The sequence below is a fragment of the Hypanus sabinus genome, chromosome 18 (assembly GCF_030144855.1).
Source record: "Hypanus sabinus isolate sHypSab1 chromosome 18, sHypSab1.hap1, whole genome shotgun sequence".
Classification (NCBI taxonomy): Eukaryota; Metazoa; Chordata; class Chondrichthyes; order Myliobatiformes; family Dasyatidae; genus Hypanus; species Hypanus sabinus.
Window position 1 is genome coordinate 73,062,014 of NC_082723.1, and position 26,973 is coordinate 73,088,986.

The window sequence follows — 26,973 nt, forward strand, 5'->3', positions numbered from 1 at the left end:
TTTCAGAAAAAGTTATTGGGTGTCAAACACATATAATCAATCCTCTTTGTTTTGACTGTTTAAGCCCAATAACGTTGCTTAGCCTGTCACTTCCTAATATAACTTAAAATCCGTCCTGATCTGTGAGATTCATTTTTAGTCTCGGTACCAAGCCATGACACCGAAGACTTGGCCATGTGGCAGAGCTGTTGGGCTAGATGCCATCAATGGTACCGCAGGGAAAGACTGGTTGCTGCGGTGCATGTGACAACTTGTTACTGGTTTGAGTGGTTGTACCCCTGCAGATGTGAATTACGAATTACACTGATTTGATGGCACCCCGTTTGATCTCTGGCTCTGCTTTTGGACTCGACCAAGTTCAGTAGTTGACACTGAGCTGAGAATACGCAAACAGTCATTTTAATCCATCTAATCCATGCTGAGCTGCTGTGTCCCTTTTGACCCACACCTGGACCGTAGTTCTCCACACCCAGTCATCCATGTACTTATCCAAACTTCACTTGGATGCACTTCGTATGTGGCCCATCACTTCTCTGCATGGAGTTGCTGAGTTACTGCACACAGTACTCCAAATTAGACCTCACCAATGTCTTAACACAGCATTTGTGATTGTTAGCACCATGTTTTAATGTGACATTTGATGGCCAATCAGAAAAGTACAGTTTTTAACTGATGTGTGTCCTAGATGGTGTATAGTGTTTCAGTTATTGTGGCTGAGCAAACAATTGGAGCAAAGAACCCAGTTCTTCACATGCGTTTGTGAAAGAACAGTTGAGAGAATGGGACAAGTGCTGAATTAGTGCTTTAGGTGAGATTTAGAGCAGTTATCTATTAGTGTATATAAAGCTATCCAAGAAAATATTGCAGATTTTAGAGCATAACTTAAATGTCAAGTGGGGGGAGCATTGAGACTTGATGCAGTTACCTTCGTTTTTCAATAAATGCAGCTAGATTTGGGGGATGAGTTCATCAGATTACTAGCAGATCCTAATCATTCTTCACCTTTGTTCTGGTTGGCATTGGTCTCTCATTTCCTCTGTTTGAATTCCTGATCTGTTTTGTTTTCCACAAGGACTTCGACCATTTGCTTATCTGTAACCACACCAGTCCTGCAGTTCTGATATCTGTACTCTTTGCTTTCTGTTTTAGTCAGTCTGCAAATAGTGTATGTCTTCTCAATTGTCCAAGTTTCAAAACCTCATACAAAAACCTTCATCATGTCTCTCCCTATCTTAAAACCTCCTTTTATCACCAGATTTAATAAACTTTAGTGCATAGGTGTCATACCTCATTGCATGTGCTTTGGTTGTGTTTTATTGTTTTTAAGATGGTGGTGGAAAGTTTCTTAAAAGATATTTTAACTTTGGCATATTGGGCTGCATTACAATTATGAATTACTAGTCGTTTGACTCTTGGGAGCGATTTTAATTCTGTGTTGCACTGCTTATAGAGTCATAGTAAAGTACAGCACAGAAACCACTTGTGCCAGCAGCTCATTCCACACTCTCACAACCTCTTAGTGAAGAAATTTCCCCTCATTTTCCCCTTAAACTTTTCACCTTTCACCGTTAACCCATGACCTCTGATTGTAGTCTCAGTGGAAAAACATGCTTGCATTTAGTCTCTCTGTACCCTCATCATTTTGTATACCCCTATCAAATCTCCACTCAAGAATAAAGTCCTAATCTGTTTAATATTTCCTTTTAATTCTGGTCCTCCAGACCCAGCAACATCTTTGTGAATTTTCTCTGTACTCTTTCAACCTTATTTACATCTCTCCTGTAGGTAGATGACTAAAACTTCACAAAATGCTCTAAATAAGGCCTCATCAATGTCTTGTACAATTTCAACATAACATCCCATCTCCTGTACTTAATACATTGATTTAAGTATTTTGGTTGATTTAGATATCTCATATTATTACGTGGTGTTCTGGTGTTTGTAGCCATTTTTCAACTTAGTAAACCTAGTTTTCATTTTCTTTCATCTGAAGTGCATGCTAAGTGTCAGGATGAATGGGATAGAAGAGCTCTTTCAATTGTGGAAAAGGTATAAGTAAAATGCAGAAGTCATTGTAACAGAGCAGCTGAGAATGAGCAGGGCAAAATACACAAAATGCTGGAGGAACTCAACACGTCAGACAACATCTCTGTAAATGAATCAACAGTTGATATTTTGGGTCAAGGCCCTTGATCAGAACTTGAAAGGACAGGGAAGATACCAGAAATAAAAGGTGGGGGTAAAGGAAGGAAGACGAGCTGGAAGTTGGTAGGTGAAGCCAGACGGTTGGGGACCGAGCTGAAGTAAGAAGTTGGGAGGTCATAGGTGGAAAAGGCAGAGAACTGGAGAAAATCTGATTGGAGAATGGACCATGGGAGAAAGGGAAGTGGGGGGCCATTAGGAGTTGGTGATGGGTTAGGAGGTTGGTGAGGACAGGAGTTAAGAGGCCAGAGTGGAAAGGGGAAAATTACTGAAAAGAAAAATAGGTGTTTATGAATGGTTTTGGAGAACAGCTCTGTGATAGACCTTTGAATTTCTTGTTGATGCTCTGTTGGTTCTATAATATGCTGGTTATGAAACTTGAACAGCTTGATAACTGCAGTGGTTTACTTTAGCATCTGTACTTAAGAGTCGGCAATTTCTTGAATCTGCCAGCAGTTTAGACATCTGATTTATAGAGCCATTGTTGAACAGTGTTTTATGAAGACAGGCATGTACATGTTTTAGGTTTCTCAGTTCATACCATGATACAACTTTACACAATGTGCAACCCAATGAATTCTGTCCACAGCATGAATTGGCATGACCCTTTTGCAAATGTTTTAAAATAGATTAACTTTAATTTTACTGGCAAATGAATTTTGTGAAATAGTGAAACTTAGTTTAGAGAGCATGATTAAAGATTCAAGATTGTTTAATGTCATTTCCAGTAAATTAGTGTAAAGGAGAACGAAGTAATTGTCACTCTGGATCTCATGCAGCACAAAAAAATGCAATAAGAAAGAACACAATTTAAAAACAATGTAAATACAGTACATACAGTATAGACACAGACACACAATGTGCCAGTGGTGTAGTGGCATCCACACCAGACTTTGAGGCAAGTGGTCCTGGGTTCAAATCTGGCCAATTCCTTGTATGCTTTACATCTGTGCTGGGTTTAGCAACTTGAGTTTGTAAAGAAAAAAACAGACAAGTGCTAAAGAAATGGCAAGGTTGCGACCCAATGCACCACAAGGCACAGAAAGGAACAGCAATATACACTAGATAGCATATATATATTGTATGTCCATAAAGTGACACTAGGCGCAGGAGTGTATGTACATAAGGTGACTGACAGGAAATGAGAGTAATGGTGAGGGCATGGGAGTGGAGGGATGGGTGTTTATCAGCCTTACTACTTGGGGAAAGTAACATGTTTTGAATCTGACAGTCAACATAATCTGCAGCATCAGTTTACACTGTCCCCCTATCCCTGAGAAGTTAAGTACATAGATTTCGTGTGGCCACCTCAGCCATAGACAATCTACACAGCAGATAGACTTTTCAAAATACCCCTATACATTCATGGCTTTGCACTTTGTGCTTCCAAAGCAACCTTGTTCAATGAGGATGCTTTGAGAACAGGATAATTGATTGATATTCATCATTTTGTTTGTGTGTTCCTGATGAGGAGGTCAAGTCCTCTCCACATCACTGCTTTGTCAATGTGATCACGATTGGTCTGCCCCAGACTACAACTTCTCTTCTGTGCCAGTTTCCGTTAACTCTGAATTCCCAACTCTCCTCTTCAAATACCTTTGGTAATTTTGCTTCCAGAGTTCTCTGGGATAGGCAATTCCAGAGATCCAGAGTACCCCCTGTAAGAAGAAATTCTTAATGACCACATTATGTAGCTATGTCACCCTGTTTAAGACTCTCCCACTCATGGAACTATCTTAACGTGCGGTAAATGCTCTCATTCCCCATATACAGTTCAAAGTGCATGTATTATCAAAGTATGTATACTTTATACAACCTTGAGATTCATCTCCTTACCTGGCAGCCACAAAACATAGAAACCCAAAAGTACCCTTTTTTTTAAAAAAAAGAAAAAGGTTCTTGTATCATGTATATTTACTCATCATTTTTAATGCAAAAGATACTGATCCAAATTAATTAGGTGTTCATGATAGGATAACATTCTCATCCCAGGCATTAGCCTGGTGAATCTCTTGTGATCTTCCTTCAGTACCATTATCTTTCCTTGGAAAAATTGAACTAAAACTGTAAACTTGTTCTTCAGTTTATGGTACTAGAAACTGTTAATAAATACCCTCAATAATTGCAATGATTGCAGAAGGATTTAGACCAGAAGACACAGGAGCAGAATTAGCCCATCAAGTCAACTTTGCCATTTTGTCATGGCTGATCACAGATCCTATTCAACCCCATACTCCTGCGCTCTCACCATGTTCCTTGATGGCCTGACCAATCAGGAATCTATTAACTTCCACTTCGAGTATACCCACAGACTTGTGGTTAGGCTCACGGACCTATTATTTCCTCTATTTTGCCTTCCTCCCTTCTTAAAGAATGGAGTGACATTTGCAATCTTCCAGAATCAAGTGATTCTAGAAAGATCATGACCAATGCATCTGTTATCTCTTCAGGAACCTCCTTCAGGACTCTGGGATGTAGTCTGTTCAGTCCAGGTGACTTAACTTTTTCCTTTACGACTCACTTCTGCTCACAGACCTCTGGTATACAGCTAGTGTCTTCCACAGTGAAGACAGATGCAAAGTACTCATTAATTTAATCTGCCATTTCTGTGTCCACCATTGCTACCTCACCAGCATCATTTTCCAGTGGTCCAGTATTGCCTCCCTTTTATTCTCTACATGACTGAAAAACCTTTTGGTATCCTGCTTTATGTTACTGTCTAGTTTGCCCTTGTATGTCATCTTATCCCTTAGAGCTTTGTTAGTTGCCTTTTGTTGGATTTTAAATGCTTTCCAGTCATCTAACTTACCATTCATTTTGGTACCTTATATTCCCTTTCCTTGGCTTTCATACAGTCCTTAACTTCCCTTGTCAGCCACGGTTGTCTAGCCCTGCCATTTGAGAACTACTACTTCTGTGGGACATATATATCTTGCACCTTGTGACCTATTCCCAGAAACTTCAGCGACCCCTGTTCTGCCATCACCCCACCAGTATCCACCTGGGCAAGCTCCTTACTCATCTCTCTATAATTCCCTTTATTCCATTGCGGTACTGATAAATGTCACTTGTGCTTCTTCTCCAATTGCAGTATGAATTCAATCATATTATGATCACTAGTTCCTATATGTTAAGTTGACTAATAAAATCTGGGTAATTACACAGCACCCAATCTAAGATGGCCTTACCCTGAGTAGGCTCGAGCACAAGCTGGTCTAAAAAGCCATCTTGTAGGCATTGAACAAATTCCCCCCCCTTGCGATCTGACATCAACCTGATTTTCCTAATCCCCTTGCATTTTGAAGACAGCATTACAATTATAATACTACCCTTATTACATGCCCTTTCCAGCTCCCTTTGCAAACTTAACCTCACATCTTGGCTACTATTTGGAGACCTGTATACGATTCCCATAATGGTGTTTTTTTTACCCTTTCTGTTTCTTAATTCCACCCCCAAAGATTCAACATTCTCTGACCCTATGTCACCTCTTTCTAAAGATGTAATTCCATCTCTTACCAAAAGAGCCACACCACTGCTTATGCCTTCCTGCCTGGCTCTAATCTCTAACCACGCCATGAGTTCATCCATCTTATTTCAAATGTAAGTATATTTAAATACAGCACCTTCAATCTTGCATTCTTTGCCCTTATGAATTTTGCCTGTGGTACAATTTAATTCTGTCTGCATTTGTACCCAATCATTGGCTTGTCTTTCCATAAATTCATATTAAATATTATAATCATCAACTTGTAAACCTGCTAGCTCATCCTCAGCTCTATCATAGTGGTTTCTATACCCTTGCCATATTAATTTAAACAACTCCCTTATGTGCCCGCCACTGCCTGTTACAGTTCATGATTGTACACAGGGCCCATGTGTAAAACTAAATTATCTCACATTTACCCAGATGTTAATCCCTGTTGCGACAAATGCAGAAGTGGCAAGGCTTCCCTTATCCATATGTACTGGACATGCCCTAGTTTGGAAAAATACTGGAAATATGTTTTCCAAACTCGATCCCAAATACTTAATTCCAATTTGGAACCCAACCCTTTGATTGCTCTTTTCGGCACCTCCAGAGAGGGGGACATGCACCTAAGTCCAACTAAATGTTGCACACTGTCTTTTGCTTCTCTGTTGGCCAGGCATGCAGTTTTGTTCAGGGGGAGGGATGCTGCCCCCCCCCCCCCCCCCCCCCACCCACACTCAGTGGCTCAGGGACATCATGTCCAGTCTACTCCATGAAGATCCACTATTCAATCCTCAATTCGGACATGAAGTTCCAAAAGGTGTGGGGATCTTTTCTTGAATATTTTGAAAATTCCTAGCCAGACTAAAGGTCCATTCTCTCTCCCTTTCCTCAGTACATAAATCCCTGACCGCCAGCATTTTCCAGTAAAACTCTTCGGACTCAAATTTGTTATCATACTACAGCATATGTATTAGAAAAATACACCTCACACCTTCTCTGTGGGGACAAAGGTTCTGTTTAACCCTTTTTGCCAATGCATTGCTGGCTTGGAGTTGGGGACTGGGAGGGGTGAGACGTTAAAGCATGTTTGTACTAAGGGTGCACCTCTTTCATAAATGTGAATTGTACATTTGATACATTTGTTATGCACTGCACAATTCTCCTTTATACTATGTTCTCTTTATTTAAAAAAGATAAAATATGGTTGGAAAAAATACTCCCAAAAGCTCTAGCAAACTTGCCTGCAAGGATATTGGTTCCCCTGAGATTCAGGTACAACCTATCCCTTTTGTGCAGGTCACACCTGCCCCAGAAGAGGTCCCAATGATCCAGAAATCTGAATTCCTGCCCCCAGCTCCAGTTGTTCAGCCACGCATTTATCCGCCCCATTCTATTCCTAATCTCACTGAAGTGTGGCACAGGCAGCAATCCTGGGATTACTACCCTTGAGGTCCTGCATCTCAGCTTCCTTCCTAACTCCCTGTATCCTGTTTTCAGGAACTCGTCCCCTTTTCCACCTATGTCATTGGTACCAATATGTACCATGACATATGTCCACAATTCTCTTGAGTTAATTCAGGAAAAAGTATAAAAAATAAGGAATGAACTTGGGTACTTACCTTGCCTCCACCTGTTCTCGCTGAAGCCTTGTTGAGCCTCACAGCTCTGACTTGGACTACTCCAATGGCCGCTCCACTTGGTGGTACCTCTCCTTCTTAGAAACTGAGTTTTTAACGCTCTTCACTGGATCTGTATGGAAATACTTCTGTTGTGTCTGTGCAATATTCCAATCAAAGACTTGAGGGTATTGTCTGATAACTCGATGAGAATTAGAAATGAAGGATGATGATGGTGTAGTTCTCAGCCTTATTGTGGTGCTTAGAACTTGCATAGATAAAGTCTTTACTCTCCAGGAGAGGCTATGTCTTGGAGCGGAACATTTTGCTGAGGCAGACAGAGTAGTCTGTTTCTGAATTTGTGTAGAAATAGTGTGCTTATCTAATTTTATCCACTTTAGGCTCAAGTATGTGCAAATCAAGACAAAATGGTTGCACTGAATTCCATAATGTGCAACATTGTAGTGTAGTGGTCAGCACAACACTTTACAGAAGAGGTGGCTTGAATTTAATTCCTGCTGTTGCCTCTAAGGAGTTTGAATGTTCTCCCTTTGACCACGTGGGTTTCCTCCGGGTGCTCCCATTTCCTCCCACAGTCCAAAGACATACCGATCAGGAGGTTAATTGGTCATTGTAAATTGTCCCATGATTAGACTCAGATTAAATTGAGGGATTGGCAGGTGACGTGGCTGGAAGGGCCGATTCTGTGCTGTATCTCAATCAATCAATCAATCAATAAATAATCCTGTCAGTAGTTGAAAGAAAGATTCAAGCCTTGACTGTCAAATGTTTAAATAAATCAATAATGTTCTATCAATATTGATGCAAAGCCACATGTTTTGTGTTAAAGTAACTTAGCTTTCAAAATATTTGCTTTTGTTGAGGGTGCTTTTGAGTTGGTGACCCTCTTTGTCAATCATAACAAAGCTGTCTTGTAGCTCCTTGCCATCCTTTCTCATTCTTCCAATATTCATTTCATGCTTTTGGTGACAATGGCAAATCTTTTCTGATCAGATTTCTTAATTTTTGTCAGCCATCTTTTTTCAGTCCATATGCCAGAGGAGGATATCACAGTGCAGAAGATTCCCTCATGTTGGTTTGCTGCATGAAATCACAAACTCATTCACAGTGGTCCTGGGCCACTGTCCACCCAAGTCGAGAGAGCTTGGGATTTAAAAACCGCAAATACTGGAGATGCTTGGCAGATGAGTCAACATTGTTGGAGAAACAAGTATTTTTGGTTACTTATGCTGCTGGTGTTTAGGGCAGCAATAAAGGTCCTCCATCTCTGACAGTGTCCAGGGCTTCCTTCATCATGTCATAGCATTCTCTTGGTTTTCACTACTTTCAGCCATGGAGGTCCCAGGCGGAGACTCAGTAATCCTGTTGCACTCATTTCACATCACATGCTGGTAAGAATAATTCTGATTTTGTAGAAGGATTCTTCATTGCTCTTTCTGTAACAATTTTGTTTTGCCAGTTAGGGTTGTTGGCCCTGAGCGGAACTCCGAATCCGGAGGACACTCTTAGTCTGGCCCCTACTCTTTGACCTGTTTGGCATTTGTGACCTTACCAAGAGCTAAAATACAAGGCCTTGACTCCAGCTGACATAGCTCTCTGGGTCACTGAGGAATGCAGGCCTCCTGACCATGGCAAGGTTGTGGTCCTCCTGGAGGGTTTTTGGGTTAACAGACCTTGTATCAGAACTAGAAAACTGAGAAGACAAAGGTATTTTGAATTCAGAGAGAAGAGGGAAGGGAAACAAAAGGAATGGTTATGCTCAAGTGGAGTCCAGGACTGTCCAGAAATGGGTGATTACTGTTTGCTCAACAGTTATGTTTGGAGTCAAACAGGGTCCTGGTGTTCTCCAACTACAACAGGAATGAAGATTAATGTGAAGAAAATGGAATATATTATAAATGAAAGATAATCTTTTAGAGGAATTTCTGTTTACCAGCTGGTTAAGAGGTGTAGTGTTGGTCAAGGTATGATAGATCTATTGCTTTCTGCAATTCAATTTGATGATCTCACTTTGGTGTTGCTATAGTCTTATCATTCCTAAGACTACTAAATGGAAGATGACTAGAAAGAGCAAGGCTAAAATAGTTCTACTGAAGCCTATCTTAGCTTGTCAGTCAGCAAATTAAATTCCTCACTGAGCATTGACACCATTGCTGTGTTCCATTGACAAGTTGGCATCACTCTTTCCAAAATATTTATGACTGTTTCACTTTCCCAGTGTCATTAATTAGTCGTTAATTGTTGAAAAATTTTGTTTTCTATAATTATTCCTGTTCTGTTGCTTTTCCATTCTTCAACATCTCCCTTACCCTTAAGCATATTTTGTTAATTGTTAATAAATTTCCTTCAACACTGTCCCCTTACTGTCTTGTCACTCCTTGTGATAATATGTGCTCTTGATTTCATCAAAAAAATTGCTTTAAGTGAATAAATATGCTTTTTGACCCAATTCTTCCCATTTAAAAAAAATGATCAAGGCTCTGTTTCACTGAAAACCAAAACTGGAGCATTTTGTCATCTTTGCCATGTCTTTCAATCTGAATGTTTGGCATTGTTTTGGGACTTTGATTCAACAACTTTTCTCCCCTCCAGGTCTTTAACTGCAGTTCGTATTGCTCCACTTGGGGTTTTCAGTAGCCTAAAGTGCCACACAGTCATAAGTTTTGAATGATTTGCCAGTTATTTTGTAAACTTTAGTTTTCTTCTTGGCAATGAACAACCAAGTATTTAAAAATTCTTGATGCAGGCTTATCATTTTAAACAAGATACAGGGATTTTGTTATAAATGTTGAGTAGTTTAAGATTAAGAGCTTCCTTTGTGGAATTTCATAAGTGGCTTCAAAAAATTACTGCTTTTCCCCCCTGCATGTCCTTTATCATTTAAAGTTGCTTCTTGCTTTGCATGTGCATAAAACTCGTATTATTCTAACCTCAGTTACTTACCTGATAATTAACTGTTTTCATGCTATAACCTCTTTCTCTTTCCTTCCCTTGGTTTTCTCTGCAGCTTCCTGATACTTGCTTGAGACTGTTGGTCTGCTTTCCAATTCTTCCTTGCAACTGTAGCAGGTGATTCCAGGTCTTTAACTTCAGAAGCTATTTGACTAAACTGTATTTATTAAGTATGAATGAGCATTCCCTTTTGATTGTCTAACTTCCACTGAACTACTAACCTCTAATCCTTAACCCAAAGGTTGCCTGATCAGTCAGCAGGCAAGAGCCTCAGGACGATCATGGATGATTACGATGTAAGATCTGCTGCTAGCATTCTAGCTTCGGTTAAAGAACAGGAAGCCCGGTTTGAGAAGTTGACCAGAGCACTTGAGGAGGAGCGTCGTAATGTATCCATGCAACTTGAGCGTGCCAGTATTCCCTCAGACAGAGCGAGTATATCTCACATTGGCAACAGTGAGTCCTTTGCATGGCAGCATCTAGTGTTACAGGTAACTTTGCCTTTAATCTTCACATGACAGAAATTGTTTAAAGTTGTTTAAGAGACTGTTAGATAGGTATATGAAGAAAAGAAAGAAATGGAAGGGTTAGATTGCTCTTGAAGTAGGTTAAAGGGTTGGCTGCAGAGCCTGTACTGTGCAATAGTTTGGAGTCAAAAATGGTTATCTTCTACAAAAATTATGATACATCTGGCTTGTATTCAATTGGCACTCACTGTTGGACCTAAAGACTGTTTATGATAATAAGAATTCCAAGTCAAATACTGAGGTCTGTAAACTTGTTATTGCACTGTGGCAGTACATTTATTGATTTTATCAAAAGCTGATCGTCTCTGTAAAAATATCATTGGGATAATATTGTATAAATAATTAAAAACTATAACTAACATTCTTTGTCATGGCTCATCTGTGTGTGTTGTGTTTATGGTGAAAATTCTGTACAGGAATTTAGCTGTGCAGTCAGGAATGACTTGAAAGCCAGTCTTTCTTTCTCATGCAAAAGGAGTTCTGGTTTGTTGAGCTAAAGTTTTAAGGTGGCTTGGCTGATTATACTTAAAGACAGCATGGTAGTGTAGTTAGCACAGTGCTTTACAGTTCCAGCAACCTGGATTCAATTTCTGCTGCTGCCTGTAAGGAGTTTGCACGTTCTTCCCGTTATTGCATAGGCTTCCTCCAGGTGCTCTGGTTTTCTCCCACATCTCAAAGACAAACCAGTTGATAGGTTAATTGGCCATTGTAAATTGTCCCGTAATTAGGCTAGGATTAAATCTGGGGAATGCTGGGCTTGCGCAGCTCCAAGAGCCACAAGGGCCTATTCCGTGCTGTATCTCAATAAAATATTTAAAAAAAATTAAAATCCTGCTGTATTTTAAAATTATTGTATGATGTTTTGTGCCTGTGCATACTTTGAGTCTTTGAATGTGACAAGAAACCCAACTTTGAGAAGCAGACTTTGTGAAGTGAGTAATTTTGCCCTGTTCACAAAGCTTTGAAACTGTTCCTCAAAATCTAATGAAAATCCTACAGAAGATGATGGTTCCAGCCCAGTATATCGCAGGTAAAGTCCTCCAATTGAGCAGATCTGCATGAAACCCTGCCATAGGAAAGCATTATAGGAATCCATCATGAGAGATACTCACCACCCCGGCTATGCTCTGATCTTGCTTTGGCCAGCAAACAGTTGAAAAAAGCTAAATTTAGTGCATAGCCCTTTCAAATTACAGCATAATATTTGACTCCTCTCTCAAAGCTGAAAACTTCCAGCAAAATAGGGATGAATCCATCATCAGAGATCCCTACCATCCAGACCATGCTTTCTTCTCACTGCTGCAATCAGGTAGAAGGTACAAGAGCCTCAGGACTCACATCATTAGGTTCAACAGTTACAATCGCTCAAACATCAGGCTGTTGAATAAAAGTGGATACTTACTTGCCCCATCATTGAGATGTTCCCACAACCAATGATCTCACTTTAAGGACTCTTTGTTATTTCATGTTCTCATTATTTATTGCTATTTATTTACATTTGTACAGTTTGTTATCTTTTGTACTCTGGTTGATCTTCCATTGATCCTTTAGAGTTACTATTCTATAGATTGAGTATGCCCACAGGAAAATGAATCACAGGGTTGTATGTGGTGACATGTGTAATCTGATAATGAAGTTTACTTTGAACTTTGAACTCAATCCATGAGATTCATGCCATTTTCCAGGGACCAAACTTACTTTTCCCATTTTCCCCCTCTGTCCAGCTTATTTTCTTGTGGCTACCAACTCCTTTGCGTTCTTTATGCCGTTAATTTACTTAAGAGGTCATTTACAGTTTCCTGTTAATCTACCAGCACAGTCTAGAGGTGTGGGAGGAAATGGGAAAGTAGCTCCTAATATTTTTATTTGACTTTCTTTAAAGCTGAAGTTTTCAAGCTTTTTTGTTATGGACCAATACCATTAAGCAAGGGGTCCATGGATCCCCAGGTTGGGACCTCCACTTGTAAAAGCTTGAGTCTAAAACTCAGTTGGTGGCAAGGTAGCGGAACGGTTAGCAGAATACAATTATAGCAATAGGGATCCGGGTTCAATTTCACTGCTGACTGTAAGGAGTTTGTATATTCTCTCTGTCATCATATCAGTTTATTCCAGATGCTCTGGTTTCCTCCCACATTCCAAAAATGTACAGATGAGTAGGTTAGTTGGTCACACAGGTGTCACTGGGCGGCACAGGCTCATTCAACTTCAAGGGCCTGTTACTGCACTCTATCTCTATATCTAAATCTTAAAAATACTGCTCTGTCTTTTAATTGTACTTCAGTGAATGTAATTCTGAATTACAAATATACAACTTTTATCTTTAAGCTCAAAATGATAATTCTTGAACTGATGGAATTGGACAATAAAAGCAGATATTTTTAAAAGAAATTTTGACCTCCACTACAGTTGCAGCTATGATTTCAGAGGGGGGAAGAATCATTTTTAGTACAAAATTCTTATTGCTGACAGTGTGGGTGGACAAAATACAAGATCAACTCCCATTGGAGTTAAACCTTTCTTAATAAGGGTATTAAAGATTGTGGAATTGATGGAAATGGATGCAGTTCTGACTTGATCTAATGAAATGGCAAAAAGGACTTGAACAATTAAACAAAGGATATGCTGCGGTTCTGAAGATCCTAAACATTGGAAATAATTCATAAAATGTGTAGCTTAGGAAGTTGATGGTTGCGAGTTGTGTTCTGATCTTGGCAATTTCCTTCCAAATATTTTGTCACCATATGTGGAGTCATTGTTAATTGTGGTGTGTCTTCTGAATGCTTGGCCTTTATATACTTTTCAATCAGCTGAAGAAAATCAAGAGGAACGCACATTCGACTGGGCTAAGTGAAAGTCATGGTGCAAGCAAACATACAGAATGCAGGAGAATACCTAGAAGTGTGGTTTTCTGTGAACAATTCTATAAACAAACATGCAGACTTCAATCCTATTAATGAGCCATTGTGGGCAAAACTCCAGACCACAACGCACAAAGTTCGCCATGCAGCTAATCATTAATGAGATTTCCTCCCCACATTGCAATTGAGTTTCCGCAATGATGGCCTATCAGCTGATTGATACATATATAAAGGCCAAGCATTCAGAGGACACAGCACAGTCAACACTGCACTGATGATGACTCCACGTATGGTGATGAAAGATTATGGTCACCCAATAATCTTAAATGTTACACGGTATCAGCATGTCTCGACTGACAAAACATCAAACTGCAATAGAACTGGGTTTGTTGCTTATTGCATGAACAGGAGGAAGTTAATTATTCATTCATTAAGCAGTTGAAGGCTGATCAAATCAACCAATCTAGCGCAGCATATTGAAATTACAAATTGCTGTGGCACTATACTAATTTGTACTCAATTCCCTAGAGACAGGACAAGTTTGAAAGTGAGCTGCATTTGTATTTTTTCCCCTGTTAAGAGCTGTTAATATTTAAATCAACACAGAGTGCATTCTTAAGGTGAAGTGCAGAAGGGATGATTGATAATATAGGCCTGAAATTTCAGTCAACTGAGAAGCTGCTGATTTGTTTGAATGGGTGAAAACAAAGGTCTGATGTTCTCCATTGTCAGGACTTTCTTTTCTCCAATGACAGTTGCTATTGGGAATCTGATTTGGAGATCTCTGGCATGCAGAAACTAAAGATTTAAGGAGGTTTTAGTTCACCGATGAAATAGTGCCACTTCTATATGATGTTTTAAGCATTTTACAAAGCTTTAAGTAGACATATGGACATGATATTTTTGAGTTACAGCGTGGAATAGGCCCTTCAAGCCATGCTGCCTAGCAATCCCCTGATTTAATCCTAGCCTAATCACAGGATCATTTACAATATCTAATTAAATCTTTGAACTGTGGGAGGAAACTGGAGCACCCAAAAGAAACCCATGCATTCATGGGGCAAACGTCCAAATTCCTTGTAGGCAGCACCGGGAACTGAACCCACATTACCTGTACTGTAAAGCATTATGCTAACCACCACTCTACTGTGCTGCCCCTAAAGTTAAAGCAAAACGCACAAAATGCTCAAGGAACATTGATTGTGTGTGTGTGTGTGTGTGTGTGTGTGTGTGTGTGTGTGTGTGTGTGTGTTTTGCGTTTTGCGTTTTGCTTTGGATTTCCAGCACCTACAGACTTTCTTGTGTTTATAATGTTGAAGGAGAAGTTCTATGTATATATATTTTGAAATGAATTATCTGCATTTAGAATCATAAAGTTTGGGAGGCAGTCAATAGTTTGGTTAAAATATTATTTAAAAATTTGCTTGGACACTAAGCAGCAAGGTATTAAATGTAATCCAGGTATTTTGTCATAAACTGACTACCAGAAACTTGACACCCTTAATTGCTTTGAAACATTGGCATTGTGGAAGCAGTGTATCCTCTGTGGGCAATAGACCAGCAACTTTAAATATTTAAGTTAATAATCCAGCAATTTGTTGGCTTCATGGCAGAGTGGTGATCATCAATAGTGTTATGATTTGCAGAAAATCTGGACCACAGAATTTATTGGGCAAGAGTGACACTTGGGTTGTCTGTGTGCTACCTCCTATCATAATTAATCTCATCTTCTCTCTTTACAACTCCTCCAGACCCAGAAACTGAATAAGTTAAATTCACAACTGCCTGTCCATGCAGTGATCAATACAGCTATCTCCCTTCTGTTTCATGTATGTCATTCTGGTTTGTGGTTCATACCCTTGGATATTTTTTGAAGGAAAAGCATTTTGCATAATATACTTAAGAATGTCAGAGACCTTGTCAGCTAGGAATTCACGTTCAGCAGAATGCAAATCAACCCCAGGGAAAGCTCTGCAACTACGTACCTTGACAACTTGTGGAGTGCAAAGTCGCCTGTTTTTGTTTTGCTTTGATTAACTTTAATCTCGAGCAGTAGTGAGGGTAGCAAGAAACGAAAATTATTTTTTCCAGTCTTCTACACATTGCTGAGAATAATGAATCAGCGAGAACCAAATGATAAAAGAAAGTACGTGTTTTGAGGCTCTTTCCAATGAGATGAACAACCTTGCACTCAACACAAGTAAGACCAAAGAGTTGATTGTGGATTTCAGAAAGGGTAAGACGAGGAAACACACACTAGTCCTCACTGAGTGATCAAAAATGGAAAGAGTAAATAGTTTGAAGTTTCTAGATGTCAATATCTCTGAGGATCTACCCTGGGCCCGACATATTACACAGGATCGAAATAAGCTGCAGAGGGTTGTAAACATAGTCAGCACTATCAAGGGCACTAGCATTTAGTGTATCCTCTCTTCCTCCAAACTGCTAAGAATTCTGCTGTTGGAAATAATTCGGAAGATGTTTAGCTTGGGTGGTGGATGGTTGTGTGGAGTTGTTCTCTGATCTTGGCAATTTACTTGCATGTGAGGAGACATTCTTAGTGTGCTGCGGATTGAGGTGTGTCCTCTGAATGCTTAGCTTTTATATACTCACCAATCAACTGATTGATCATTATTTCGGAAACTCACTGGTGATGTGGGTAGGGAATCCCATCACTGGATGTGCAGTGAGCTTCGTGGGTAGAGGTTAGGGAGATGCAGGGACAATAATGGGCTATAAAGTGGCATGGCCTACTCTCCTAGTCTCTACCCGTGAAGATTGAGAGGGACACAAGTATGATGTCCAATATCCACTGTGTATGTCAGTGGTACAATTCTTGTAGATATCCTACTGGGTGTCCGCTTGTCTTCTCAATAATCATGCACTAGGACTTCCTGTCCAACCTCAAAGCTCCTTGGTGATTTACTTGGCAACTGGCAGAACTGTTTGTTTTGCGGTTCTCTCCGTAGGTCTGGTTTCAACTGCGAATCAGATTCCTGCTCACGAACAGCATTGTAAGTGTTTGATTTGATGTCACATGAACAGAGTTCCAATACACAAAAAGGAAGTTGGCCACCTTGTGCTGTAGAGAAATGTCCTCCTTGCCCATACTTTGATGGACTTCTTGAAGGTCTGGATAAATCTTTCAACTAAGCTATTCATTGCTAGGTAGTAAGGATCTTACTTGAAATGTTTTATGTCATTTTCCTTCCTGAATCATCCGAGCTCTTCCAATGTGTACTGTAGAAACAGTCTTAACTGATGTGGTTGACTTCATTGGTATGACCTCTGGCCACTTCAAATGAGCATCCATAGCAATCAGAAACATGGGGGGGGTCAATGAATGCCCCAGTAAAATCAATATGCACTCTGCCATGGTGAAGACGGCCACTCCCACAGGTGTGAAGGTGCCTGCGGGTGTGTTTTGAACTTTGTGGCATTCTGAATGGCTTTTGGTGAAGTCTTCAATCTGTCTATCTATCCCCGGCCACCACATGTAGCTCTGGGCAAGATTCTTTATCCCAGGTACCCAGGTATCCTTCATGCAAATTTTCTAACACTCTGGTGTGCAGTTTAGAGGGAACCGGAACACAATCTCCATGCATTGACTATTGGTCTCTTATCACTAAGCACTGTAGAAACATAGAATTTGACAAGAGCTGACCATCCTTGCATAGTGATATCACAGACTTGACAATGTTGGGTCATTCTTTGTTTCTCTCTGTATTTTAGAATTTGTTCCTGGCAGCTGGTCCATCAATGATGTGTGGAACACCTCTGCTGGATCACAGAAAGTAGTAGTCATCACTGGGATTTTCTTCTTGGGATTGAAAATAAATACAAGGGACTGGTAATCTGTCACCAGAGTAAACTTTTGTCCATAGAGCTAGTGGTGAAACTTCTTTATTCCCTATACTAGACTAAGAGCCTCTGAATCAAATAGTCCATAGTTATGTTCTGTTCTTGTCAGTGATCTTGGAGCAAATGCTATTGGAAGTTCAGATCCATCTTTTATAGTGTGTGTCAGAACTGCACCAATGTCACACAGGGATGTGACATCACACATCTTTCTGACAATTCCCATTTTGCTTCTGTCTACAACAATGCATTCAGTGGGTGCAGCTCTGTAGCAATGTTTGGGAGAAACTGGTGGATAGTTGTTTACAAGGCCCAAATATGATCTAAGTTGTGACAGATTTTCCGATTTGGGTGCCTGTAATACTTATGTAAGCCATGCTTAGCAATAACATATCCACAATGAGATTTCATTGTTGAAAAACTCTCTTTGTGCACAGACTGTACTCACTCAGCCTGGTGACAAGTCAATCTTTGAAAACTTCTCCCTACTTGCCAAAGATGCAAAAGTGTCTTCTATTCATGACAAGGGAACAGCTCTGACCTTCCCTTTCTTGATCACTGGTACAATGGGCATGGCTCAGTTTGCTCCACTTTACCTTGGAGAGAATGCTGGATGCCTCCAAGCTCCATAAATCATATTCAGTTTCATTTTGTCTTTGTATGTAATCTACAGAGGCCAAACACAGCAGTTCGAGCTTTGTGTGTTGAAAAGAGAAGGGCCAGCACTTTTCGGATGTGAATGATTGAGAAAAGTCCAATCAGACTGGCACACAATCAAATCTCTCAATGTGTCATCAACAGACAACTGCAGCCCAAACGGTAGCACTAACCAGAGCCTGTGTTGGTCTTTAGTGTCACTGAGGTATTTTCTAAAGGTAGGTTAGTAAACAGTTTGTTGTAATCAGCCTCTGAAATTATAGACAAAGCTTACCTGTACCCAGCTCCATTTTCAGTTTTACACCGGCACATCTGTTGGGATCCACATGACTTTGCAATGTGCTTCAAAAATACAGTTCTCAGCATGACAACGCACTTTCGTCACCTTCTGTGTTGTCTGAATCAGTTTCACATTCAGTCACTTTATACATTTGTTTAGTTTTGTGTTTGAAACTTTTCACTCTTTTTTCTCTTTGGTTCTGCATTTTGTCTGACTTGCACACTCTCTATGTGGCCTTGTCTGTAACACATTCTGCAAACTATTTCTTTGAAACATCAGTTATTTGCACCGTGTAAGGATTGCCACATCGATAAAGTTTTTGGCTTTTTGCGCCATTCAGGGACATTTTATGCATTTCACTTTCTAATTTTTTTCTACAGGTCTGTTGCATTCTTTGCTGCTGTCTCCAACAATATTACAATGGTGAATGCCCATACTAATGTTTGGTTTCTTTCTGACAGTAGCCTCTTTTGAGTGCTTTGATTATGCATGCCACATACAAGCCTTTCCCTTAATGCATCAGAAAGTCCATCTCTGTAGTCACAGTATTGGGAAAATTTATGTAGTTCTGCAGTATATTCAGAAATGCTTTCATCCTGTGGTTCATTTTGTGAAATCTAAATCTCCCAGCTATTATTAACAGTTTTGGGCTCAAGTGATTGTAAAGTTGCAACAATTTCATTGAATGTCTTGCGAGCTGGCTGTAGGAGTTGCGTAAGTGACTGTATGTTCTAGTACTCCTTAAGCTAGGAAGTATGGAAGCTTTCTTTACCTCATCCATGCTGTTAGCATTACAATAGTCTGACCCTTTTGATTTGCAATTCTGTGTTCTCATTAGCATTATCAAGTAATCACTGTACTCACGTGCCCTTTACTAGCATCTGTAACCACCTTGTCTATACTGGTTCAGTTCTCCCCTCGCCCCCTGGCTGCTGAAGTCCCACATCCGTGGTGAATTACATTTTTTACTTTCACTGCTTGTTCAGCAGAGGGAGAAACTGGTCATGATTTACTGCTTCCCCAAGTTTGTTCGCTCACAGGTTTTTCTGCAAATCAGAATGAGGAGGGAGAAAAGAAAATGAAATATTTGCTTGTTTCATTGCCTTAAGAATGGCTTTACAAATAATAAGAATAAATGGGGTTCAACTGGTTTGTGCGGAATTAAGGATATCTTCACAATACCATTATCTCCACTTTTTGTTTGTGCGCAGTACATATTTTAAATAGATTTCAATATTCTATGAATATAATTGTCAATCTCATTTTTTAAAAAAAATCTTGTCTTCTATCACTGTAAATTGTTCAGATAGTTCCTTTACATTTGCTCTTTACCAACCCTCCCCACCTCCACTGCAAAGCAATTAGAATGTTTGAATTTGATGGTTTGGCACTTGGCTAGAAAACTTGGCTTTCTGATGACCTTGGGTGGTGAAATGGGGAATGCTATCTTGTAATCAAGAGAGCAGCCTTGAAAATTGAGCTGAATTCCCAAAAAAATTATCATAAATGTAAAGTGGGAGGGAGAAGTTACTAAAATTATTGGAGAGGTGGGAACACACATGTTGAAAGCAACACACAAAAATACTGGAGAAACTCAGCAGGGCAGGGAGCATCTGTGGAACAGAGTAAACAGTCATTTCGGGCTGAGACCCTTCATCAGAACTGGAAAAGAAGGGGAAAAATCGTGGTCTGATGAAGATCTTGGGCCGAAATATCGACAGTTTTCTCTTTTCTATAGATGCCTCCTGACCACCTGAGTTCCTCCAGCACTTTGTGTGTCTTGCTTTGGATTTCCGGCGTCTGCAGAATTTCTTGTGTTTGGACAACATGTCAAACCTTGAAGCAGTAGACCACAAATGTGCACTCAGTGGTCACTTTATTAGGTACAGGAGGCCATTGAATGTATGAGTGACTGAACAGTGCTGCCAGAGCAAGGGATAACATGTTTGTATGGGGTATTGTGATCTTGAGTGAGATTTTACTGAGAGTGAGAAGATTAATTTTCATTTGCATCAGCTGGCGGTAACCCTTGACATCTAATCAGTTCATGGAAATGAGCTGCTGAGTAAGTTTATGCAGTGGACTGAAATCGAAGCAAGTATTTTCTTGTGCGTGATATGTATTCATAGTGTCATGGGCTGTGCCTTAATTTATTATGGTAGTATAATATAGTAATTAAAGATAAAAATTACTTCAAGCTCTGCAAATTACTTGGAAAAGGTAATGTTTCCTTTGATTATCAAAATTAAACACTTTGCCTTTGAATTAATGTTGATATCTAAATATTTTTCTTTTGCCAATAATCAATTATAATGTATTTATTGGACCTCTGGTATAGATTAACATTCTCACACTCAATATAGAAATCTTAAGACCAAAAGACACGGTGGTGGGGTGGGCCATTTGGCCCATCAAGTATACTCTTCCATACCGTTATGGCTGATTTACTATCCTCAACTCTCTTCTCCCCGTAACCTTTGACACCCAGACTAATCCATTTTAAATATATCCAGTGACTTGGCACCCACAGCTGTCAGGCAATGAATACCATAGATTCACAACCCTCTGAGTAAGGACATTCTTTCTCGTCTGATTCTAAAGGGACATCCTTCTGTTCTCTTTCACTATTGGAAATGTTCTTTCTACACGCACTCTACTTCAGCCTTTGAGTATTCAGTGAAAATGGTCGATGTTGCCTGGTTAGTTCTTTGGCGACCAGTGCTGTTCTTCTTTCTGGTCTGACAGACTTGGTGACGTCAGGCAGAGTTCGCATGTTCCACGTGCTAAGGTTGAGCACCTTCACTTTGCAGCACTCAGTGAAACACACCTAGTGGACAAGGGCCAGTTTACAGAATGTGGTGGTGGGTACACCTTCTTCTGGAGCGGTCACAGCAGCACTGAACAACGAGAGGCTGGCGTTGGATTTGCCATCCGATCCCACCTCGCTCATAAATTTGCCAAGCTTCCAGAGGGCATCAACGATTGCCTGATGACGCTTCAGCTCCCACTTGACAATAAGAGGAGTGCAATGCTGATCAGCGTATATGCCCCAACAATGACCAACCCCGATGACATCAAAGATAAGTTCTATGAAGAACTTGACGCCCTCATTGCAGCAGTCCCACGGTCAGAGAAGCTTATTGTCCTCGGGGACTTTAATGCCAGAGTGGGGACAGATTACCAGACCTGGGAAGGGATTCTTGGAAGACATGGTATTGACAAGTGTAACAGCAATGGCCTGCTGCTCCTCAAGGCATGCGCTACGCATGACCTTGTCAACACCAACACCGTATTCTGCCTCCCTACCCTTAACAAGACATCTTGGATGCATCCACGCTCCAGGCACTGGCATCTGATCGACTGTGTCATCACCAGAAGGAGGGACTGGCAAGACGTGAGAGTGACAAAGGCCATGTGTGGTGCCGACTGCTGGACGGATCATCGGCTCATAGTGTCCAAGTTTAAACTTCGCATCCTGTCTGTGAGAAGACCCCAAAGTCAGAAGACTGCAAAGAAGTTCAATGTCTGCAAGCTGAAGAGCAGCATAGTTGCAGAAGAATTTCGTGAAGACCTAGATAGCAGGCTGCTTGACATACCCCAGGATGACCACACCAGCATTGAAGAGCAGTGGACGGCTTTCAGAGATGCAGTCTACTCTACCGCTCTCGAACACCTCGGACCAGCAATCCATAGACATCAAGACTGGTTCGGTGAGAACGACGAGAAGATACAGGCACTGTTGTCAGAGAAACACCAACTGTTCAGAGCACACCAGAACGATCCCACATCACAAGCAAAGATAGATGCCTTCACTAGTGCAAGACGGAAAGTGCAGAAGAAACTCCATGAGATGCAGGATGTCTGGTTCAGCAATAAGGCTGATGAGATCCAGGGCTACACAGACAGTCATGACACCAAGCGTTTCTACGATGCTTTGAAGGCTATGTATGGACCTCAGTCCTCTGGCTCCTCCCTCCTCAGTGCAGATGGGACTCAACTACTGACAAAGAAAAAGCAGATTTTGGAAAGATAGGCTGAACACTTCAACCAGGTCCTCAACTGCCCTGTCGAAATCAATGATGAGGCCATTGCTCGCCTACCTCAGGTGGAGATCAACCTGGACCTTGACACAGAAGAAGTCAGAAAAGCCATCAGACAACTTTCTTGTAGCAAAGCACCAGGATCAGATGCAATCCCTGCTGAAGTCTACAAAGCAGGAGGCCCATTCATGATGCAGAAGCTGACTGAGCTCTTCCAGTCTATGTGGAACGAAGGAAAGGTCCCGCAACAGTTGAAAGATGCCAGCATAGTCCACATCTACAAGAAGAAAGGCAACCGCCAGTCTTGTGACAATCACCGAGACAACTCCCTCCTGTCCATAGCTGGGAAGACCTTGGTTCATGTCCTGCTTAATCGCCTTCTCCAACACATTGAGCAAGGTCTCCTCCCAGAAAGCCAGTGTGGCTTCCGTGCAGAGCGTGGAACTGTCGACATGATATTTGCTGCACGCCAACTCCAGGAAAAATGTCAAGAGCAGCACAGCGACCTCTTTATGACCTTTGTCGATCTGACCAAGGCATTTGATACGGTCAGCAGAGATGGCTATGGAAGATAATGGAGAAGTTTGCTGCCCTAGCAGGTTCACCACGATTGTTTGGTAGTTCTACGATGGCATGATGGTGAAAGTTTTGGATGATGGTGACAAGTCAGAAGCCTTCCCAGTGACGAACGGTGTGAAGCGAGGATGCATTCTCGCCCCTACACTCTTTAGCATGGTCTTCTCTGCTATGCTGAATGATGCCTTCCACAATTGTCAGGATGGTATACACGTCAGATACAGGACTGGCGGTGGGCTATTCAACACCCGGCATCTACAGGCAGTTACTAAGGTAAAGGAGACCGTCATCAGAGACCTTTTATTCGCTGATGATTGTGCCCTCAACGCCAGCACAGAGCAGAAGATGCAGCGAGAAATGGACTGCTTCTCATGAGCCTGTGACAACTTTGGACTTTGAGCATCAAAAAGACCGAAGTTATGTACCAGCCCGCACCTGGAAAACCCTACCAGGAACCACACATCACAGTAAAGGGGCAGAAGCTACTGGCAGTCGACAGCTTTACTTATCTGGGCAGTACTCTATCACGAGCGGTGAACATAGATGCAGAGATCAACAACAGAATTGCCAAAGCCAGTGCCGCCTTTGGGAGACTCCGTGAGAATGTATAGGAGCAGAGAGGACTCAGCCTTACCACCAAGCTGAAGGTCTACCGAGCAGTGGTTCTCACCACCCTCCTCTATGCCAGCGAGACCGGGACTGTCTACAGCAGACACGCTAAACAGCTCAACCACTTCCACTTGAGCTGCCTCCGCAGACTTCTCCACGTACGATGGCAGAACAAAGTTCCTGACACGGAGGTCCTGGAGCGGGCTAGCACCTGCAGCGTCTACACCCTCCTACAGAAAGCCCAAGCCAGATGGGCTGGCCATGTCGTCAGGATGTCTGACAGTCGACTACCAAAACAGCTGCTATATGGAGAGCTGAGCCAGGGCAAGCGCTCAGTTGGAGGGCAGAAGAAACGTTTCAAAGACTGCCTCAAAGTGTCCCTCAAAGACCTCAACATCAATCCCAGTAACTGGGAATCGCTTGCTCTGGACCGCCCAACCTGGTAGAGCAGGACCACTAAAGGAGCGTGTGCAGCAGAAATCAGACGCACCGCAGCGGCTCAGAGGAAACGCGCCATGCGCAAGGCTCGAGCTACCTCCACTTCCACTGCAGCACCTTCCCTCATGTGTCCCACATGTGGGTGAGCTTTCAGGGCCCAGATTGGCCTCACCAGTCACCTCCGGACTCACAGTCACAAACCCTCCACCTGACAGAAGTTGTGGTTGTCTTCGACTCTGAAAGACGAGCGACAACAAGTGACTTCAAACATCTCAAAGTACAAGGGGTGATTGATAAATTTGTGGCCTATGGTAGAAGGCGTCAATTTTAGAAAACCTAGCACATTTATTTTTCAACGTAGACCCCTTCTATGTGTACACATTTAGTCCAACAGTCGTGGAGCACCTCCAGAAAGTGTCCACAGCAGGGGTAATTGATAATTTTGTGGCCTGAAGAAGAAGATGAGTTATTAACTTTACATTATCATTTGTAATGAGAGCGTCTTGACCTCCAGGTGGTCCATAGCAGGGTTGATTGATAAGTTTGTGGCCTAAGGTAGAAGGAGATGATTTATACAGCTCTCGTTACATGCACATGCAGTTCAACTCTGAGTGAAAATGCAGAAAGTTTGAAGTTAATAACCCATCTCCTTCTACTTAGGCCACATACTTATCAATCACCCCATGCCGTGAATCACTTCTGGAGGTCCAAGACACCGACTTCTACAAAGAAGGATCCGTCTGCTCCACGACCGCTGGGCTAAGTGTGTAAATGTAGGGAAAATAAATGTGCTGGGTTTTCTAAAATTGACTCCTAGCTTAGGCCAGAAACTTGTGAATCATCCCTCGTCAGACAAAGATTGAAACAAGCCAGGTAGGATTGGTACAATGGCACAGTAGTGGAACAGTTAAATGTAGTGCTTTACAGCACCAACCGTAAGATTGCAGTTCAATTCCTGGCTTGTCTGTAAGAAGCTTGTACATTTTCCCTGTGACCAAGTGAGTTTCTCTGAGTGCTCCAGTTTCCTCCTTCACTTCAAAGGCGGACAGGTTAGGATTAGTGAGTTTGTTGGTACCAGAAGCTTGATGAAACTTGCTGCCCCCAACACAATCCTTGCACTCAAATGATACATTTCACTGTATGTTTTGATGTATGTGTGACAAATAGAGTTTATCTTAAAATCTTGTTTTTATTTTGGTTTTTGAGGATTTGCCTATATTCTTGAGTGATTATGCTTGTCCATAATTTTACCTTATTTTTAGTCTCTTCAACTCTATGCAATTAAGGATTGAGTGGGAAATATCTTTAGTGAAATGCTGGTATTTGATCTTGCATTGTGACATGAGTCATCTGAATAAAGATGTGGTGCTCCAGTTCTGAAGATGAGCTGTGTGCTTTTGGATCAGGCAATTGCTTCAAGCGAAATCTCTAATCGCAAAGAGTGGGAGTGATTGTAGGATGGTTTTCAGTGTTCAGAATGATCCATGACAAAACATCCCATGATTTAAAGTGGGGTGGGTTAGGATCTTGAAGGCAGCTTGTCAGCTGTTTGCAACTTCTGCTGTTTGGCTCCTCTGTAGTTGGAAATGACTTGTGAGCCCAGCTACTGCCTTGACTTTTGATCTTGCTGCTGATGTGGAAGTGTGAATATTGCTGTAAAGCCTTGCCACAGTGATAGATCTGTGCATTAGATAATTTCCTGCAGGATGGCAGTTCAGTAGACTGGCAGGTTAATTCAAGATTATTTTAACATCATTTCCAGTCTGCAAGTGTTAGAGAGAATGAAATATTTGTTACTCTGGATCTGATGCATCACAAAAATAACACACAATAAGATAAATATCATAATAAAAAATACAAAAAATACAAGTTCTTAAGATAGCTTTTATACATGGGTATGTCCATAGAATAATGCTCGGTAAAGGCCCTAAACAGTCCTTCCAAATGAGGCGACACTTCACCTGTGAGTCTGTTGGGGTCATCTGCTGTATCTGCTGCTCCGAGTGTGGTCTTCTGTATATCGGTGAGGCCTGACAGACGTTGGGAGACAGCTTCACCGAGCACATGCTGTCCATCTGCCACAACAAGTGGGATTTCTTGGTGGCCACCCATTCCAATATAGCCATCTCTACTGTCGTGATGAGGTCTCACTCGGGTTGGAAGAGCGATGCTTCATGTTCCAACCTGATGGCAGGGACATTGATTTCTCGAACTTCCAGTACTTGAGCCTGCCACCCCCCTTCACTATTCCCCATTCCTGTTTCCCTCTCTTATCTGCCCAACACTTTCCTCTGGTGCTCCTCCCCCTTTTCCCTGTGGTTTTCTGTCTTCTGTCAAACTCCACCCCACCACACACTTTCTCCAGCCCTGTATCTCTTTCACCAACTTACTTCAAACCCCCTCCCTGTCTTGGTTTAACTCATCACCCTGTACTACTTCCTCCCCTCCCTCCACCTTATGCTAATTTGTCTTCCTTTCCCATCCTGATAAAGGGTCTTGGCCTGAAATGTCAACTGTTTACTCTTCTTCGTGTGCATTGCCTAGAAACAGTAGTGTCTGTACACAAGGAGATTGAACGGATATAATAAAGCAACACGGACAAAATGTTGGAGGACCCTTCAGGTCAGAGTCTCAGCCTGAAACATTGACTGTCTATTCATTTCCATCGATGTTACCTGACCTTCTTAGTTCCTCCAGCATTTTGTGTGTGTTGCTTTGGATTTCCAGCATCTGCAGAAAAAGTAGTGATGTTGGATCTGTGGAGGGATGAGTTAGTGGGTGAAATTTTTTATCATCCTTACTGCTTGGTGAAAGTAACTGTTTTTGAGTCTGGTATAGCCATAGTTGTGATGGGCAAACAACGT

The 26,973-nt window shown here is 41.5% G+C and overlaps 1 protein-coding gene across 9 annotated transcripts in view; it reads left to right on the plus strand.

Annotated features, from left to right (window-relative positions):
* arvcfb (ARVCF delta catenin family member b) overlaps window positions 1-26,973 on the plus strand; it is a 551,538-nt gene that overhangs the window by 208,400 nt on the left and 316,165 nt on the right. For 4 of the 9 annotated variants that reach the window (XR_009516569.1, XM_059994655.1, XM_059994653.1 and 1 more), the window contains exon 1: window positions 10,533-10,757. The exons of 2 other annotated variants lie outside the window; for them this stretch is intronic. Coding sequence is in view for 6 of the 7 variants with exons in the window: in XM_059994655.1 (XP_059850638.1) it covers window positions 10,548-10,757 (210 nt within the window). In the remaining variant the exon portion in view is untranslated. Of the gene's footprint in view, window positions 1-10,507; window positions 10,758-26,973 lie in introns of those variants that run through there. 3 more of the 9 variants (XM_059994656.1, XM_059994657.1, XM_059994658.1) reach the window with 1 other exon arrangement.